General features: G+C 44.2%; 1 protein-coding gene across 2 annotated transcripts; it reads left to right on the forward strand.

Moving 5' to 3' along the window:
* Window positions 1–1,490: 1,490 nt before the first annotated feature.
* LOC110078343 (olfactory receptor 5L2) lies at window positions 1,491–10,169 on the forward strand. Of its 2 annotated transcripts, none has more exons than XM_078383505.1 (3): window positions 1,491–5,790; window positions 7,514–7,628; window positions 8,588–10,169. In XM_078383505.1, exon 3 carries the CDS (start codon window positions 8,617–8,619, stop codon window positions 9,562–9,564), a length of 948 nt encoding a protein of 315 aa, XP_078239631.1. In that variant the 5' UTR covers window positions 1,491–5,790; window positions 7,514–7,628; window positions 8,588–8,616; the 3' UTR covers window positions 9,565–10,169. The 2 variants fall into 2 exon arrangements, with proteins under 2 accessions (XP_078239631.1, XP_072841510.2); XM_072985409.2 differs by lacking the exon at window positions 1,491–5,790 and adding an exon at window positions 5,983–6,280.
* Window positions 10,170–20,018: the final 9,849 nt, after the last annotated feature.

Here is a 20,018-nt window from a genome sequence, read left to right on the forward strand (position 1 = left end):
TTCTGGAGAAGAATCCCAGACAGCAACACCGTCTGACTGGATTTAAGAGACTTTGGTGGATGCAGTGTGGCTGGGATACGTTACTCTTTGCCTTCTCTGGACTTTGTGAACTATAAATAATAGAATCTGGTGGTTTTCGGGAGAAGGAGCTGACGTGGCCGACTGGACTAAGGAGCATTAAGGGGTTAATGAAGATCACAAGACGAGCTCCAAGGACAATCTACTGGACAGTTTGAGACTCTGTGACTGTTGTTTTGTTTGTGACCGCGTGTGAGTCTAATAATAGAAGCTTGCTGAACTCAGGAGAAGAAGAAATAACTGCGTCACGGTTCTAATTGATATTGTATTTGCTGGGCTAAAAGTTGATTTTTATACTACAATATTTGGACAAAGACTGGAGGGAGATCTAAGGGGAGGTTTATGATGAGGGGTTTGAATTGTTGATAAAATTGTGGAAACTGTGGAAGGATTTCTAGGGAGTGATTATTGTGGTATTTATACAAACCCCACAACCTGAGATGGACCCCAAAAATTCAAAAGAACAAATGGAGACTTGGTCTGTTCAATCCCAAAGTTCTGGAATAGTGGTGCAAGAAATAGAAAAGGAATGGCAGATTAATATACAAAGGCTAATATTAACAGGGTTCCAGCAAGTGAATGCAGGTCTTAGCAAAATAGAAGATCTGATGAAAGGGACGAAAGAGGGGACAGTAGATGCCAAACAAAACTTAAATGAAGTTGTACAGACTTTAGAATCGTCTGTATTAGACATGACACCAGGTAATATGAATGCAGTAGAGAGTTATCCAGTGACCCATGCAGCTTCCAAAATTAAAAAGCATTATGACAAAAATCTTAAGGAGGCAGAGATACTGAAACCAGACAATTTTATGGTGAAAATATGGGAAGTGAAAAAAATGGATATTCTGTCAGATGGGCTGAAAGACTGTTCAATTCAAAAAGAAACTGAACGATAGGATGTATTGTATAAATGGCAGCAGCTACCAGACAATGTTGGAATAACATAGAATAAAATTAAAATTAAATGATAAGCTAAAAGCAAGAGGGTAATCAAACTGTGAAAAAGCAAAAAGTTGATATGTATTAGTAATATGAATTGATCGGATGATGTTATACTTTATGCTCTCCTATCCCCCAAAACCATTTTTCCTTTCCTATCCCCTCTTTCTTTTTGTACCCTCTATCCCTGTTCCTAAATAAAAAAAATAAAATAAAAAAAAACATTTCACATTAAAAGTCCATTTAAAATCTAGTGTCTAGTTACCATAATATTTTGGAATTTTAGGTACTTTGTTAAAAAAAAGAAATTGGCATTTAAAACACAATTTAAAATCTAGTATCTAGTTACCATGGAATTTCCAAGACCTGAATTTCAAAATCTGGCAATTTGATAAGTAATCTTGGAGTCTATATCAAGAAACTCAAGTCTATTTTTTCTTTGATCAGTGGGGTGATGATCTCCTTATGGGTCACCTCATAATGTGGTCATGTGAAGAACCTGTGCTGTGTGGTCTCAACCTCCTTTAAGGGGTATCCTTGTACTTCCCTTCAGGTATAGTGGAAGGGAGGGCCGAGCACCTTGCCAAGGTGAAGGCTTTTCTTCTAAACCCTTTTACTTCCAGAGATGTTAAAAAAAATAATTTGCTGGCTCCCTCACCGGAGTATTTTGTTTGCTAGAAAAGTCAGTTTTATGTTCTAGGTCTTCAATGTTGTGTTTTACTAGTATTTTTTGCCTGAACTGTTCCATAAGATAAAAGCACCTGAAGGGAAAGGCCAGTTTTGAACAAGTAGCTCTGGACAGACTTGACCCTGTTGAACTGGAAGTTGTCATAAAATATTGAAGGAAATAGACCTTCTGGATTTAGATATCCCTTTAGTCATATAGGGGATGTGGTGGCGTTGTGGGTTCAACTGCAGAAGCCTCTGTGCTGCAAGGTAAGAAGACCATCAGTCGTAAGATTGCATCTACGCAACGGAGTGAGCTCCCGTCGCTTGTCCCAGTTCCTGCCAACCTAGCAGTTTGAAAACATGCAAGTACAAGTGTGTGTATATATATATATAAGTCCTTACTCATATGTATATATATCTATAAGATGCTGATTGAGCTTCAACTTTTTGCCAACCTGTCTCCAATCTTACCCAGGCATTTGACACACATCAAGGGAACTATAAGATCGTTTTCTGTGGTGCAAAATGGGAGCTAGGTGGCCTCAGGAATGAACCATATAACAGTTGGGCTAACTGGCTTTATAAAGTTTGAGAGCTGCTGGAACAAAGAACTCTCCTTGAGAGTGATGGAATTTTGCTGTTCTATTTGTAGATCTTTCTCCTTGATCTCCTGTATATTTACTGTATTGAAGCCTGGAACCTGAAACCTGGAAAACTATCCCAAGATATTTAAAGTTGTTAACTTGCTTGATGTGGTGGCCATTAATCCACCAGGACAGAACTTTTGCTCTGTGCCCAAAGGCAACTATCTTAGTTTTCTGGTAGTTGATTGTTAAGGCCTCATCTTCACAGTATGAGGAGACCTTCCCAAGAGCCATCCTCAACCCAACAGGGGTTCTGGAGAGTATCACTGTATCATCAGTGTATAGTAGCCCTGAAACCATCCTGTTATCAAGTTTGGGAAGGTGGAGATCAGGGGTAGTAAGCCAGTTGGATAGATTATTTCTATACAAAATGAATAGCTGGTGCCAGTAAGCAGCTTTGCCTAATGCCTCTGTGTTTCTGAATGGATTCAGTAAGATGCCCTTGTCTACTGCATCTGAGTCTCGGGCCCATGTAGGGCCCTTATGAGATACAGAAGTCTTCTACCAATAGAAGATTTTTGTAGTTTGTCCCAGAGTCATGTTCTAGATATAGAGTCAAATGCCAATTTGAAGTCAACAAAGATTGCGTAGAGGGAAGTTGTTCCCTTAGAAAAATATTTCTCAGTAAGTTGTTGAACAGTTAGGCACTGATCTATCGTAGATCTCCCTGGCCTAAAACTCTCCTGTTCCACTCCAGTAATGTTTTCTTGTTCAAATCAGTCCAAGAGTTTGTCCAGGAGGTGCCTTGCATACAGCTTACTTATAATATTCAGTAAACTAATTGGCCTATAATTTGATAGATCCTCTCTTTTACCTTTTTTGTAAAATGGAACTACTTTGTCCATTTCCCATGATTTGGGAACATGGCTAGTGTGATCAATATGTGTAAAGAGAGGTGCCAGAAGGGAGGCCCACCACATCTTATTCTCGTTTAGAAATTCTGGTGGATTACCTTCATGGCCAGGGGCTTTAGCATTTTTCATTTGGTCTATATATGGGATCTGATCTCATCTGGAGTTACAGGGGATCATCTGAAAATGCATTCTAGCATCATTGAAGGGAGAGGTCGGATAACGTCCTCATATAGTTTTATGAAAAAGGGTAACCATTTGTCTGGTGGAATGCATGAGGATATTGGAGATGTGGCCTCTGCTAGTCTGCCTATTTGACCCAACTCCAGGAGGCAGTGGAAGACAAGAGGGCCTGGCGTGCTCTGGTCCATGGGGTCACAAAGAGTCGGACACGACTTAACGACTAAACAACAACAACAAAAGTATGCCTGAGATTAATTTCCAAAAAGGGGATGGGTTGTTCTCATTTGCTGCTTCTAACAGCTTCCTCCATAGTTCTCTAGTGCAGTGGTCCCCAACCTTGGGCCTCCAGAGGTTCTTGGACTTCAACTCCCAGAAATCCTGGCCAGCAGAGGTGGTGGTGAAGGCTTCTGGGAGTTGTAGTCCAAGAACATCTGGAGGCCCAAGGTTGGGGACCACTGCTCTAGTGTGATCTTACTTGTTACATTGTATCAACCGTTCGTAGTCTCTTTTTTTGCATCAGCAGTTTTGAGAGGGTGTCTTTTTTAGCCTGGTCTTTTGATCTCAAATATTGCTGGTAACACCAGTTTAGTGTTGCTGTTGCTGCTGTTTTTGCTACCATACAGCTATGGTTAAACCATTGTTTGGAGTGGTTACATAATTTATGGAGTTTTTCATTATGTGAGTGAACAAGATATACATTAAGCTTTTGTATGAAGTTTTCAGAGATGGCTATAGGATCTACGTAGGTCAACCTAGCTTCCTGATGGACCAAGATAATCCATCAGATTTTTTCTGAGTTAGAATCTGCTTCAGGCTTTGTGCCAGTTTGAAGGACCATCTTACCCAGCAACCATCCATTTCCAATGGTGAAATCATAGTATAATATCTGGATTCTAGATGTTGGTTTCTGCAATCTAACCACATACATAGGAATAGGCGAAAAGGATTCCCCTCTAAACATGGAAGCACTTGGAAGTTTAGATGTCCTCTCTTATTTAAGGCACTCTAGCTTTTCATTTGTTGTGCTAAGTATCATCGTAAATTTAGATGCCAGAAAATCATCATTTGAACCTATAAAAGAATTTAGGTCACCACCTAGCAGGATCAGGGCATCTGGATGTTCCAAGATAAGAGCCCTTACATAGTTTTCTAGGGATATCCAGTTTTCCTCAAATTCTGTGTTTCTACAAGTTGGGAGTAAATATACCTTTAATTATCAGCAGGACTTATTAATATTATTATTGTAATAATTGTTTTCAATATAGGACAGTTTTATAGTATTGTCTATTTCAATGTTTTTAAATTTTTAATATTGTTGTACACCACCCAGAGACCACTGCTAATGGTGTGGCTAAAATATTGTAAATAAAATAAAATAAATAAATAAATAAATAAATAACTATAAGAATACCCAGCCCCCTTTCAATCTTCCCAGTCCCCACCCTGGGGCTGCATTCACCTTAAATTAGTTAAACCATCTAGTACTAGATCTGCATCAGACCAAGTTTCTTATATGAGAATAATGTCATATTTACAGTGAAAGAAGGGGATGTCAGGAATATGAGCAATATATTGTGCTTAGCCTGCCACATTCCATGATAGCAGCTCAATTGAGGTGGATGATTTCTGGTTGTTTTCAGAATTGCACCATCACACTATTATATCTGATCTCCCATTGCTTTCTTGGTCTTTTATTCCATCTGACCTCGGGATTGTTTCCTCTCCACTGGCAGAGGATAATAGTTCAATGAGATTCCTTTCCTTTCCTCCATTGCTGTTCTCACCCCCAATGCAAAGTGGCTCACATCTAGTAAATGACAATCTTTAGAGGATTCAAGCAGCGAAGGGGAATAATAGTCCATAGGAGCCATGTTTTGTCATTATAGCTTTCCTTTGTCTCTCTAGTGTAAAGGGGATTGTCCCACTTGGTCAGGGAGGTGTTTGTCATTGGGTTAGAGTTGATAAAATCCTTGAGGGGTTTGGCTTTATCTAGTAGTAACCATGCCGATTGCCGCATCTCTTTAATCAAGTCACCGGGGCATCAGCTCCAGATTTAATATTTATATGTAGATCTTTCCTTTCCAGACACAAAATCAGTGTCTCTACACAGGTGCTTCCGTGTCTTTAAGGAGCCCTCATCCAACAAGAAACATCTGGGTTTCCTTTGCCTGAGCAGTTTCTTGCTCTCATCTTGAAAGACTCTGGTTGGATGTATGCCAAAGGTGGCTAGAACGCCTCTCATTTTAAGTAACATCAGTGGGATGGTAGATTGTCGGAATGTCAGTACTTGCCTCCATTTTTGGAAGGAATCTGGGAGTCTCTCATAGTCCTCAAGATTGTTGTCATTGGCTTCTCACCAAAGAAGAAGGCTTAAAGAGAGTATAACTGCCTGCCTGTTTCTCCAGAGGCCTGTGTTCACCAGGGTATGTATTATTTCTAGTGCAATTTCGGGTTTTTCCCCATTGCAGGCTCCCCTCTGTGTTGGGCATATCAGTGGTCCTTACACTCGGCTTTGGATGAGAAACACTAGTTGAGGTCCCTTTTTTGTGTTGCAGGGAGAGTTGCCTCCTTTTTACACGTAGACTCTGGCTGCAACTGTCTCAACCTCAGGCATTGCTCTCCTACCATTTTATCTAAATTTGCACTTAAGATTCCTCCCACGCTCTCTGCAGTGGTAGGATTGGGAGAGTTGGTGTCTGCAGTGGGCTCCAAGTTGGAAAATAACACCTCTCTTCCTTTACTATCTGAAGGCTCCTCTTGCTCTTTGGGAGACTGTGCAGCAGAGGAGCTGGGATAGTTTGCTTCTTCCAGCAGCTCCAGCAGGCCAGATCTGCTTTCGGCAAGAGGAAAGAGTTCAGTTATGTTTCCAGCATTCAACAGGTCATTACTACGGAGTTGTTTTGAGGATTTATGGTAGGTAGTTGGTGGGGGAGTCAGCATTTGAGTTGTTCTCAGTTCTTAGTTTTCTTCGTTGTTTGCGTCTTCTGGAAGGAAGCCCAGTGTTAACTTCCTTCCCTTTTAAAATTCAAACTCTTCTCTTACCAATTTGTAAAAGGAGTGAACAATAAAGCTTCTTTATAAAAAGTTTGAAAGATTAGAGATTAAAAAGGGAGTGGAACTCAGCACAAACACTGTTCCTTCCTCGAACCAGAAGCCCCCATACTAGGAGTTTCTGCTTCTAAATCCAAGGTTCAGTGGTCTCTCCTTCTGCATGTGGTCCTGGGCTTCTCCTACTTCTTCCCTGGAAAATACTTCTCCAGGTAAGAAGAACAGGTTATAGGTAGGCATAGAAAATGTTGACCAGTTCTGTAGGAAAAGTCTTCTTAGTAGGACAGGGGAAAAAAAAAGCCCTCCTTCCTCCTTTCTTCTCTTTCCTTCCTCCACCTTTCTGTTTGGTTAGAATTTTAGTTTTGTTTTTGCATTATATGTCCATTTTGACACGATCAACACAGATTGCTACTTTGCACCATTTTTACTCACTCGTCTACAATGTGAGCAATATGTGGATATTGAAAAGACTAGAGCAGACAGGTGTCTTGCCTATGATGGAAAAACGTTGCATGAAAGCTCTTCCAGCCTCCTCCTCCTCCTCCTCCACTTAGAACTGTAGAGCTGAAAGGGACCCTATGGATCATCAGGTCCAGCCCTTGTCAAGGAGGCCCACTGGGGAATTGCTTGTAACCTCTGGTTGTGTAGCCAGATACCTAAACCATTGAATTATTCAGCAGTTCTTTACCATAGAACTTAAACAGGAGTTCAGCCAGTCTTTTAATACAGCTTTAAATCTGGTTTTGTTTGTTTGTTTTTTAAACATAGAAACATATTGAAACTCCACCTTTTCTTACCATTTATGGTCTAAAGGTTGCAGTCTTACCCTAAACAATGTGTCATCATGAAAAGTTGTTTCTCAATTGTGATGCTTGATGCAACTGCAACTATATGAGGAGGAATTCTAGTTGTTCAGGTTAGAGGCAAAGAACCTTTTCCTCTCCCCATGAACTACTCAGTGGTAAGTCATTATGAAAATTGTAGTTTAAAATATCTGGCTGTCCAAAGGTTCCTCCTCAAGTGTCGGTCATTCTCAGCCACTCTCCCAAAAATTAGCTGTGGGGCTCTATCTGAGTGTTGTGTTGATTTGACTTACAGGTTCTCAGAGACTGCTTCTCATTTCCATGTAACACTGAGAAGCCCATAAGAAGTACTCAGACAGCGAGCAGCTGCTGATACCAGGCCTCCAGAAGAATTGGAGAGACCAGCAAAGGTAGGACTGTTCCCCTTGTAATCTTTCTATCTTCAGATCTCATGGAATCATAGAAAAATGGAGTTGGAAGGGGGCTATAAGGCTATCAATGCACGAATACAAATCAAAGCAGATCTGACATATGGTTGTCTAACTTTTTCATGAATGCCTCACCACCTCCTGAGAGAATTGGTTCCATTATCATACTGCTCAACCAGGTAGGATTTTGCCCCCTGATATTCAACCAAAATTTGGCTTCTTGTAACTTGAGACCATTATTATGTGTCCTGCATAGTGGGATGATTGAGAATAGTTCTGCCTCTCCTCCGTATGACAATCTTCAGAGTATTTGAAGAGTGCTGTCACACCTCCCCCTCAGGTTTCTTAAGGCTAACCATGCTGAGTTCTTTCAGTCTTTCCTCATGGAGCTTGGTTTCCAGTCCCCTGATCATCCTTATTGCCCTCCTTTGAAATTGTTCTGGTTTGTCTGAATCCTTTTTAAAATGTCATGTCCAGAACCAGACACAGTACTCAAGATGAGGTCTAACCTGTGCTGAATAGAGGGGAACTAGTACTTCATGAGATTCGGAGACTAGTGTTAATGCAGCCTAAAATAGCATTTGCTGTTTTTTGTTTTTTTTTTTTTGCAGCCACATCGCACTGTTGGATCATATTCAGCTTGTGATCTACAACAATTTCAAGATCCCTCTTTCATGTAGTATTACTGAGGCATTACTGTCCCCCATCTAGTAACTGTGTGTTTGCTTTTCTCCCACCCACCTCCTAGGTGCAGGACTTTGCACTGCTAAATTTTATTCTGTTGTTTTCAGCCCAGGGCTTGAGTCTATCAAGATCTTTTTGAATTTTGATTCTGTCTTCCACAGTGCTCTTCTCTGAAGAAATAAAGGATCCACAGCTAATTATATTCTATAGCTGGGTCAGTCTTTTCGCTGTCTAGGAACTACCATCTTTCTTCTCAGTTCTGACACCCAAGATATGATCTGAAGAAATGGAGAGAGAAAATTGCACTCCAGTCACAGAGTTCATCCTCCTGGGATTCTCAGACTACCCAGAGCTCCAGATCTTCCTGTTCTTGGTATTCCTCGTGATCTATATTGTCACCTTGGTGGGGAACCTTGGGATCATCTTGTTAATCAGACTTGAGTCTAGACTGCATGCCCCAATGTACTTCTTCCTCAGCCATCTGTCCTTTGTTGACCTTTGCTATTCTTCATCTGTCACACCCAGACTGCTCATGGGCATCATCTATGAGGCAAAAGAAATCTCTTTCTTTGCTTGTGCTGTGCAGATGTACCTGTTTGTCACTTTTGTTGTGGCTGAGTCTTTTCTCTTGGCTGCAATGGCATACGATCGCTATGTGGCCATTTGTAATCCCTTATTGTACCTGGGGATCATGTCAAGAAAACTCTGTGTCCAACTAGTAGCTGGTTCTTATATGTGGGGTGTTGTTTGTGCCTTTGTTCACACTCATTCTGCTTTTAGGATTGCCTTCTGTGGGCCCAATGCCATCCATCACTTCTTTTGTGATATTTCACCTGTGATAGCTCTTTCCTGCTCTGACACCCAAATCAACAAGATTCTGATCTTCATTTTTGCTACCTTTGTGGAAACCAGCACCATAACAATCATTCTCATGTCTTACATTTTCATTATTATTTGTGTATCAGGGATCCGGACCAACAAAGGGAAATACAAAGCCTTCTCCACTTGTGCCTCACACTTCACAGCCTTCACCATATTCCATGCTACCCTTCTGATTATATATTGTCAGCCTACTCAGAGACTGTCAGGGGATATGGACAGAGTTGCATCCGTATTTTACACAATGGTGATTCCTATGCTAAACCCACTAATCTATAGCTTGAGGAACAGCGAAGTGAAGGATGCCCTGAAAAGACTAGTGGGCAGGAAATTTGTCTCCAGGTCCACCAGTTGAACAAGGTTCTGATATAAGCAATTGTGATGTGGAGGAAGCCCGGCCGTGTATTGTCATAAAAAATTATATTGTCATAAAAATGTTCTTTGCACACACAAAAGGAAAACTTGCTTCTAAGGATGGTGCTGGAGACAAAAATGGTGAATTCTGGACAGTACTTCCTCCTGGAGAAATTTGGTGAAATGGTCCCCTGATTTCTTGGCCCACAAGTTAGATTGGAAATTTCAAGAGAACCTAGGGTATTTACACATCTAAATCTAGAATATATTCAGCAGAGAGCATTATAATTTCAGAGCATTATAAAATAAAATCAGAAATATTTTCATCAGAAAAACCATAAAACCGGTTTAGTAAATTAATGAAAGTAAATAACCAGAGTTTTTATAAAATGATCCCTCCATTGTTACTGGTTCTTAGCTGCTAAAATTTCTGCATGTGTGCATATGTATTTAGAAAGCAATCTTTGTATATCCAAAAAGAAAATATAGCCCACCCATCCCAAGTAAATCAATGTTTTCAACATAAGGTTACATGCAATGGAGTTCATAAAGCCTTGCTCATGTGCTATTCTTATTTTGAAGGGATATTTAACACAGAACGCCCCAATACCCTGAGCTGCAAATAAAGCTTCAAAGGATTCTTGTGCTTAGGTTTGGTCACAAAACAAAGCAAACTAATTTGATGATTATTGTGGGTTGAGTTCTTTGACCGTGTTCTGAAGGTTGTTCTTCCTGACGTTTTGCCAGCCTCTGTGGCCGGCATCTTCAGAGGACTGGAGTAGGAACTCTGTTCATGCACTGTTGCTGTTTGTTGGATAGTGGGAACAGCTTTTATCTTTTTTTTCAGGAGATGCCAGCCACAGAGACTGGTGAAACGTCAGGAAGAACAACCTTCAGAACATGGCCAAAGAGCCCGAAAAACCCACAACAACCATCAGATCCCGGCCGTGAAAGCCTTCAAGAATACAAACTAATTTGCTTTGACAAGAACTTTTTTTCTGTGATGATATTCTCACACAATCATGAAGATTTTCCTGTTCCTATTTACTATATAGGCGATAAGCAACAAAACAGACAATTAGAAGTAAAGAATACCCACAGGGAACCCTAACAACCTTTGTCCTTGCCCCACATGACATGCAATTGATTGTAGAAGCAAATTTGCACATTTATCTACTTTCACCCCCTAGTTACTCCTATCTTTCTGTTTCTCTTGGAGTGTATGCATGGCATCACTGCCACCTAAATGGCACAGCATGAACTAGGCAGGGAATAGTAATACATTTTGAAGTGCATGTGCTTATTTGGAAGACCTCATAAGAATACCTCCATGGGAAGTACAAATGAGCGGGCAACTGTGTTGATCCACATCCCGCCTATGTGTTTTGTATTTTATTTGCAGGTCCTTTGTAAAGCTAATGGGCCCTTAATTCCCCGATCAAAACCAAGCCACTCCCGAACATTGTATTATCACTAGAGATGGGGACTAATATAAAAACAGATCAGTTTTTCTGATGAATATAGCCAATTCATCATATATTCATTGATTCATATTTGTAAAATTTTAAATCGGGATGAATATGGCTTGATAAATATTTTATTTGCCCATCCATTCATATTCATCTATATTCGTTACTCCTTTTGGGGGGCCCCTCTGAGCTTGCTAGCACCAATTCAAAGCTCCGGCCAATCAGAACAGAGATCCTGGATTGGCATGTTCAGCAGCAAATAGAGCTGCTGAAAGGTAGTATCTACAGTACTTTTACAGACACTTCATATAAGCTTTTCCTGTCTGGCTGTTCCCTACTTCTTTTCCTGCTCTCCCGAGTGAGAATAGTTGCTGCTCGCTGGCTTGCTGGTGTTCCTGCAGTTTCGTTTTTGTGGCAGCAAAGACTTATATTTTTCTTTTTCATCATCATTCATCCATCATCATCAACTTTACTGGGAATTTGGGGGATTCCAGGTAGTTTAGGCTACTTCTTCGGAAGGGCTTAATTTGATTTCAAATTAAAATCAATTAAACCTTTTTTTTCCTGGAGGCTTATGTGTGTGTGTGTGTGTGTGTGTGTATCGTCCGGGGGGGGGGAACTGTCGTCATGTGACACTGGAATTTCTTTTCCTTTTTCAGTTTTCAAAACTTTATTTTAGGAGAATCATTTTTTCCTTTCCCCAAATTGGTTGCGTGTGCATGTCTAGGTGGGAGGATTATTCAGTTTTCAAAAGTTCATTTTAGAAAGGCTTGTGTCTCTCGGGGAATTTGGTGGGTGGCTGGATCCATCACTCCTTTTTCTTCTAAAATCTATTTGTGTGTGTGTGTGTGTGTGTGTGAGAGAGAGAGAGAGAGTGTGAGAGAGAGAGAGAGAGAGAGAGACAGACTTAGCTGGCACGGATTTCCTTTCTGGACTTTTTTGGTTTCTCTGCCACAGTGAGTTGGTGGAGTAAATTTTCCTAATTACATTATATTGGGCGGGGGCTTTGTTTAGGCAGGCAGCTCACATTTTAGTAAAAGAATTACACCACCATCATTCTAAAAATAAAATTTACACAACACCCTCTATTAGTTTTCTTCCTCAATCTCCATTGCTTTATTTGTTTAGTTGGTTTGTTAGGCAGGCAATAGAAAACGAAGGGATTTCTTGAGAGGCAATCCAAGGGGAAGAAGGCTGTGAAGCTATGCAGGCTAGGTAGCAGCACCGTCATCATGATTACCATGTGCACAATCACATCTATGATAACCACCAGTGCTGCCACTGTCCCTCCTCTGATGTCCTTGTAGGCAGGCAGGGAACCAAAGCTTCCAGAGGTGCCAAAAAACTGCCGTTCCTCTTCCTAGAGGAGTCTGATGAGTTAATGGTTTCCAAAGATACCCAGTCCAAGTTGGAACCAGCAATGGCAGAAAAGGCTTCACAGCGCCCCCCCCCCCCAGTTCCCAGAGTCATCTGCTCCCTGCTTCCAGACCACCAGCACCCCTGGGACACAGAGCTCTTCCCAGCCAGTAGTCAGGGACAGGAAGTGGGTCCTCATTTGGACAAACATGGCAGAAGGGCCATGTGGGATCATTTCACGGCACTCAGTGATGACCCACGGCTGGCATGCTGCAATACCTGCCTTGGGGTGGTCCGGAGGGGGTCAGATCCCAGGCACCTGTCCTCCACCACCTTCCACCAACATCTGGAGAGGCACCACCCAAGGCTCCTGTCCAGGGAAGGCACTTTGTCCATGCCGTCTGGGAGAGGGAAAAGAGCAGCTCCAGGGGAGGCAAAAGGGAGGCAGGAGGAGGCGCCTCCTTTCAAAAGGGCAGACACGGGGGTTTCTGGGGATGGGAGCATGAGGCAGGCCAAGCTCCACGAAATGGCATTCATTGAGTACGCCATGACCCTCAGCTGGCAATCAAAGGGCAAGACCCAGCAGGCAGCCACTTGTCTCATTGCCGAGATGATTGCCCCACTTGGACTTCCACTCTCCACTGTGGAATCCCAAGCCTTCCGCTGCTTGCTGCATTTTTTTGCCCCCCTGGTATGACTTCCCCTCACAGAGAACTCTCAGTTCTAGAGTGCTGCCCTCGCTCTATGACTCTGTGAGGGAGGTGGTCCGTGACCATTTTTCACAGCTAGGGGGGCACAAGGTGCACTTCACAGCGGACCTGTGGAGTGGAGGTCAGCACGGCAGAGCCACAGGGGGAGGCCCTTGCCCTGCCTCCAGGCTACATGTCTGTTCTGCTGCAGGTGTGGCACATGAAAGCTCAGGCTACAGGAAGGAACATTGCCGATGAGTTCCTGTCTGCACTGCAGGAGTGGGCACCGGAGGGGGAGGTGACCCATGGCCACATGGTCACAGATGCTGGGCATAACATGTTGGTGGCGTTGAATGCAGTGGGATTTGAGGGCACCGTATGCATGGCACACAAATTACACCTTGTGGTGTGCAATGCCCTTGGCCTGGGCAGCCATGTCAAGCCCGAGTGGGACGCAGGCACCTGGGAGACGTGGGGACTCCTGGAGCAATGCCACCAACTGGTGGGCCACTTCTCCCACAGCCTGAAAGCTGCCTGCCAGCTTCATGAGAGGCAGGAGGAGTTGGGCCAGCAGACCCACGTTCTCATGACAGACCTGCCCACCAGGTGGAACTCCACCTACACCATGATGTCCCACCTGGTGGAGCAGAAGGCCATTTTGGAGGACATCATGTCTTCCTTGCCCATTCTGCCTGGGGGGAGAGAGGTGGGCATCAGTGCCACAGATTGGCTGGCCCATTCCCAGATGGTGGAGATGCTCAAGCCCTTCCTTAAGCCCATCTTGTGTGGTTATATGGCAAGCCTGAGGAAGATCAACCCCCTGATTCATGCCCTCGATCGGACCCTGGAGACTGCTGTGATACCAGGATCCTCCCTCCTTCCACAGACCAGGGCTTTGGTGAAGAGGTTGCAGGCAGGTGTGCAGAAGCGACTCCATCCTGTCTACAGTGACAGGTCTTACCGCATGGCCTCCCTGTGTGATCCTTGAGTCTAGGGGTCTTGGCAGCATGCACCTCAGACCTCCATGAGTAGATAATGGAGCTCTCCACTGAGGTCTCCAGGGCATTGGGGGCACAATGTTTGCATGGGATGACAGGAATGTCCGACCATAAGGGGCAGGGTGCTCGAACCACAGGGAAGGACTTCACCTGGTGAAGGCTCCATTCGCCACCAACATTACTGGAGCTCTGTGGTGACCTTGGCACTTGCCTCAGAGGAAAGACAACTGGCTGAGCAGGATTTGGCAGAGATAATGGTGCGGGAATATCCAGCTAAGCCCCTTCAGCCCTACCAGTCAGATCTTCTCCATTACTGGGCTAGGAAACTAGTCCTATGGCCAGAGTTGTCCAATGTGGCCATGGACATCCTTTCCACCACCCCCATCAGCATCCAGAGCGAGTGCATCTTTTCCCATCTTAGAGACATACTCAGACCACGCCGCTTGTGTTTGGATCCCATTTATGTGGAGAGACTTCTCTTGTTGGGCTTCCCCTCGCGGAACTCAAAGAGGTAGGGTTCCAATGACAGTCTCTCCCTTAACACACCGCCCATCTGCCCGCCCACCTGCCCACCCTCCAATCCTCTTGAAAAAACACACCTGCCTACTTGCTTGCTGGCCTGTAAACCTGCCACTCAGTCAGAACTCCAGCTGCCGATTCCAGTCACCTCCTCGGGCCAAGTTCCAACCAAGTCGTGCCTGCCTGCTGGATTAAGTTAGACCAGGAGGCCAAGAACTGTTAAACCCCTTCCTGCCTGGCTGCTGGATGAAGTCAGACCAGCAGGCTGAGAACTCTTGAACTCCTGCCTGCCTGCCTGCTGGATCAAGTCAGACCAGCAGACGAAGAATTATTGAACTCCTGCCTCCCTCCCTGCCTGTTGGATCAAGTCAGATCAGCAGGCCCAGAACTTTTCAACTCCTGCCTGCCTGCCTGCCGGATCAAGTCAGACCAGCAGACCAAGAAATCTTGAACATCTGCCTGGTCTGCCTGCTGGATCAAGTCAGATAGGCAGGCCAAGAACTGTTGAACTCCTGCCTGCCTGCTGGATCAAGTCAGACCAGCAGGCAAAGAACTTTTGAACTCCTGCCTGCCTCCTCATCTGCCTGCACCGATAAGAGGCATATCGGTGATGGTTCAGAAACCTAAGACTACATCCAGGGATACACCCGCAAACTCTAGCACAAAAAATGAGAGTTGACACTACAAGGTGGGTGAAACCCAAAGGGAAAACTGCTGAGCAGGTGCTGGAGATAATTATCATGGAGCAACTCGTGTTCACTTTAGGAGCAGGACCCAGAAACTGGGTAATGAAGAACAAGCCCACCAACCTAGAGGGTGCTGTAACACTGTTAGAGGATTATTTAGAAGCAGAAGAGCCATGGTCAAATAAGATAATGACACAGGCAGAAAAATCTAGAAACAAGGAGAAGGTGGCAGAGCCAACAGGAGGTGCCAACACATAAGGTCTGTACAACATAAACATGAGGAGAACCAGACCAGACCAGTAGAATTCATCAACCTGACTGATAGCCGAGTACCCAGACACACCATCACAGCAGAACAGACACAGATGAAGCAAGTGGTGACCTGGAATGTGCTGAGAGAGTGCATGGCAGTGTGCTATGGATGTGGGCAATATGGACATATCAAAAAGCATTGCTCAGCCAAGGAGCGTGTGTGGAGTAACACACTGGTTCTTAACCTTGGGTTACTCAGGAGTTTTGGACTGCAACTCCCAGAAGCCTTCATCACCAGCTGTCCTGACTGGGGTTTCTGGGAGTTGCAGTTCAAAAGCATCCAAGTAACAAAGGTTAAGAACCACTGGACTAACATATATGCCTTGTCAGCCAAGGTTGGTGCAGAAGACCACCCGGGGTGGGTAGTTAAAGCAAAGGTGAATGTAGTGTGGGAAAGGGCACTCATCAGTATAGGTTGCAGTAAAACCCTCATAAGAGACATACAGGGCAACAAGTTGCCCAAACAGATGTATATCAAATGTGTGAATGGAGACGTTAAACCCTATGGAGTGGTGTTAGCACAAATAGAGATATGGGTTCAGAAAAGATAATTAGAAGTATTTCTGGTCCCTAGATTAGGGACAGAGATGTTATTAGAAAGAGACTGGCATGGTGTGGAGGAACTAACACAAACAATAGCCGAAGCACACAACGGGGGAAGCAGAAGACTGTATGCTAGAAGAAGAAATGTTAAAATTATCCAAAGATCAATTAAGGAACTGGCAGCAGGAAGACATGAGACTGGAGGAGATTTGGCTTAAGACGGTTCCTGAAGGAACCACCAATGAGGGAGAAATGAACTTTGAGCTGAGAGATCGAATATTGAATTGAGTGAAACAAACAGAATGGGGGGAGGAGACGCAACTGGTGATGCCTGAGAGGCTCAAGGGACTAATTATAGAGCTCGCCTACAATGTGCCACTAGCTGGACATTTGGCTGTGGAAAGGCTTTAGCCAGGGAGCGACAAAGATTTTTCTGGCAACTCGTGGCTAAAGAAGTGGAGGACTATTGTTCATGCCCCGAGTGTCAAATTATTCAACAGAAACCCAGAGGTGGGGGAGAGTTGATACCTATGTCTCTGGTAGACAGAAGGTTTGACCAGATTGCTTTGGACATATTGGGACCGCTGGTGAAATTGGCAGGGGGGCATCTGTACATTCTAGTGATAATTGACTATGCCACATGGTACCCTGAGGCCATCCCCTTACGCACCACAACAGCAAAAGTGTTGGCCAAAGAACTGGATATTTTCCAGAACGGGATTCCCCAGGAGGATCAAATTTCATGAGCTTAACTTTTAAGCAAATGTGGGAGTTGTTAGGAGTAAAGCAGATCAAGACCTCTATCTATCATTCACAAATGAGCGGCTTAGTGGAAAGATTCAATAGGACCCTGAAGGGGATGCTCCGAAAACTGGTCCAAGAGAAGCCCAAGCAGTGGCTTATGTTTCTGGCCCCAATGATGTTCGCAGTGAGGGAAAGCCCACAATTGTCAGCAGGGGTCTCACTTTTTGTGTTACTGTATGGGAGGAACCCCAGAGAGCTTTTAGATCTCCTTAGGGAGAAGTGGGAGGAAGGAACAGACCTCTCCAAGCCAGTGTTGCAACAGATCATGGATCTGAGGGAGAGTTTGCACACTGCTTGGGATCTAGCAAAGGAAGCGCTAGAAGAAGTGCAAGAGGGTAAGAAAAGCAGGTATGACAAACAAATAAAACCCTGGGAATTTGAACCAGGTCAGAAGGTTCTGGTCTTGTTCCCCACAGAATTGGCTAAATTGTTTGCTAAATGGCAGGGGCCTTACGAGGTGACCAGGAAAATTAGCGAGGTAGATTATGAGGTGAATATGTTGGATAAGAAAAAGAAACTACAAGTACTTCACGTGAATTTGCTGAAACCTTGGGTAGACAGGGAATCAGTTTATGGGGATTGTGAAGAAGAACTGCGACCCGAGATGCGAAGTGAGGAGGGAAAGAAAGAATCATAGGTGCTTATCAACAACAGCATAGAACCCCAGCAAGTGAACCAAATATGTCAATTAGAGAAGGAAATCTCAAATGTATTCTCCTCCAAACCTGGGTGTACACACTGGGTTGAACATAGCATTGAAACCACACCTGGGATGGTAGTAAGAACAACCAGACGGTCCCGGACATGGCAGTTGACTCATGTAATTGAACAAGAAGTAGCTGAGAAGCTAAGCTTAGGGGTCATCAAGCCAGCTAGAAGACCCTGGCGTAGCTACCCGGTTGTTGTGCCTAAGCTAGATGGGTCAGTGAGGTTCTGCATTGGAAAGTCAATGTGCTCCCCAATTCGAAGTGTACCCAATGCCAAAGGTGGGAGACTTCGTAGAAAAGCTGGGAGGTGCCTGGTATCTCATCTTTAGACCTAATCTAGGGATACTGACAGATCACTTTAAGGGACCAGGATAAAGAAAAACCTGCTTTCTTTACCCTCAAGGGTCTTTTCCAATTCACAAAAATGCTTTTCAGGCTGCATGGGGCAGCTGTCACATTCCAGGGTCTCATGGATCGAGTATTGGCACCAGTACAGGACTCTGTGGCCATCTACATAAACAACATCATTAGATACAGTTCTTCTTGGGATGAACACTTAGAACACTTGCACAGAGTTTTAGAGGAGTTGAGGAGGGCCGGATTGACTGCCAACCCTCATAAATGAATGATAGTCCCCCCCCCAAAGTAGAATATTTGTGATTCACCTTAGGGAGAGGTGAGATTCAACCTCAGGAAGAAAAAGTCACTAAGATGACCCAATGGTACTGACCTCGTACTAAGAAGGAGGTTCGGCAATTTTGGGGCTAGTCGGGCATTACCGCCAATTCGTACCCTAATTCTCCACCATAGCTGCACCCTTAACTGATCTTACTAGAAAAAGGGCGGAACGCTGGGTACAATGGGGTGAAGCCCAGGAGAAAGCATTTTGGATGCTCAGATCAGTGTTATGTGAACTATCAACAAGGTTTGCCCCAGATTTTAACCTGCCCTTCGTGTTGTTCACAGATGCTTCCAATCAAGGGCTGGGTACGGTATTAGCACAGGTGCGTAATGGGGTAGAGTATCCTGTCCTCTACCTGAGTAGGAAATTGACGGTGAGGGAGCAAAAATATGCAGTTATCGAGAAAGAGTCTTTGGTGATTTGATGGGCTACTCAGCCTTTAAGATACAGTGGTGCCTCGCTAGACAGTTACCCCGCATGACAGTTTTTTCGCTAGACATTGACTTTTTGCGATTGCTATAGCGATTCGCAAAACAGTGATTCCTATGGGGGAATTTCGCTGGACAATGTTTGGTCCCTGCTTCACAAACCTCGTGGCGCAGTGGTTAAAACGCTGTACTGCAGCTAAAACTGTGCTCACGACCTGGGGTTCAAATCCCAGGTAGCCGGCTCAAGGTTGACTCAGCCTTCCATCCTTCCGAGGTCAGTAAAATGAGTACCCAGCTTGCTGGGGGGGCAATGTGTAGGCTGTATAATGAAACTGTAAACCGCCCGGAGAGTGCTTGTAGCACTATGGGGCGGTATATAAGTCCAAAAATAAATAAATAAATAAATAAATAAATAAACCGTTTTTTGCTAGACAACGATTTTGACAGCTTCCTCTGCACTCGCAGAACAGGTGTTTTCGGGACCTAAGCTTCGCAAGACAGTGATTTAAACATCTGGTCGGCGGTTCACAAAGCGGCTTTCCTATTGCCGATCTTCGCTAGACAACAACGATTCTTCCCCATTGGAATGCTTTAAACAGGTTTCAATGCATTCCAATGGGGAAATGCTATTTGCTAGACAATGATTTTGCTAAACAGCAAAATGGATTATCATTGTCTAGCAAGGCACCACTGCCTATTGGGAGCTCCCTTCACCCTGATAACCAACCATGAACCATTACAATGGCTAGTGCAGATGAAAGACACTAACCCCAGACTCACTCGATGGTACTTAGCCCTTCAGCCCTTTGCCTTCACGGTTCAGTTTCAGAAGGGGAAAGAACATTCTAATGTGAAGTATTTCTCCCGGCAGGGTCCCTGGGCAATGAGAGAGGAGGAATGGATGGCCATCTCAGATGGGTGTGTGTGAGAGAGACTGGGGGTAAGAGCAGTACTCTTTTTGCTGGATTGCCATCCATCCCCCTCACCGAAGAAAATGAGATACAGTTCATGCCCATCTCTCCCCCTAAGAAAATGAAGCAGCCAGAGACAGAACCAGGAAAAGTAGAGAAAGGAATATGAAAGCTGACAGTTGAAAGAACTGGAGAAAAAACAGCAGGAATAGAGCGGAAGCCGAGGGTGGAGATAGAGGTGGGGGTAGCAGATATAAGAAGGGGGGAAGAACAGTGGCCACCAGGCTGGGAGTGGGTCTGGATGGAGGACCCCTGGACCAGAGCATGGGAGAGACTAAGGGTTCCGAAAGA

Source organism: Pogona vitticeps, chromosome 1 (assembly GCF_051106095.1).
Source record: "Pogona vitticeps strain Pit_001003342236 chromosome 1, PviZW2.1, whole genome shotgun sequence".
Taxonomy (NCBI): Eukaryota; Metazoa; Chordata; class Lepidosauria; order Squamata; family Agamidae; genus Pogona; species Pogona vitticeps.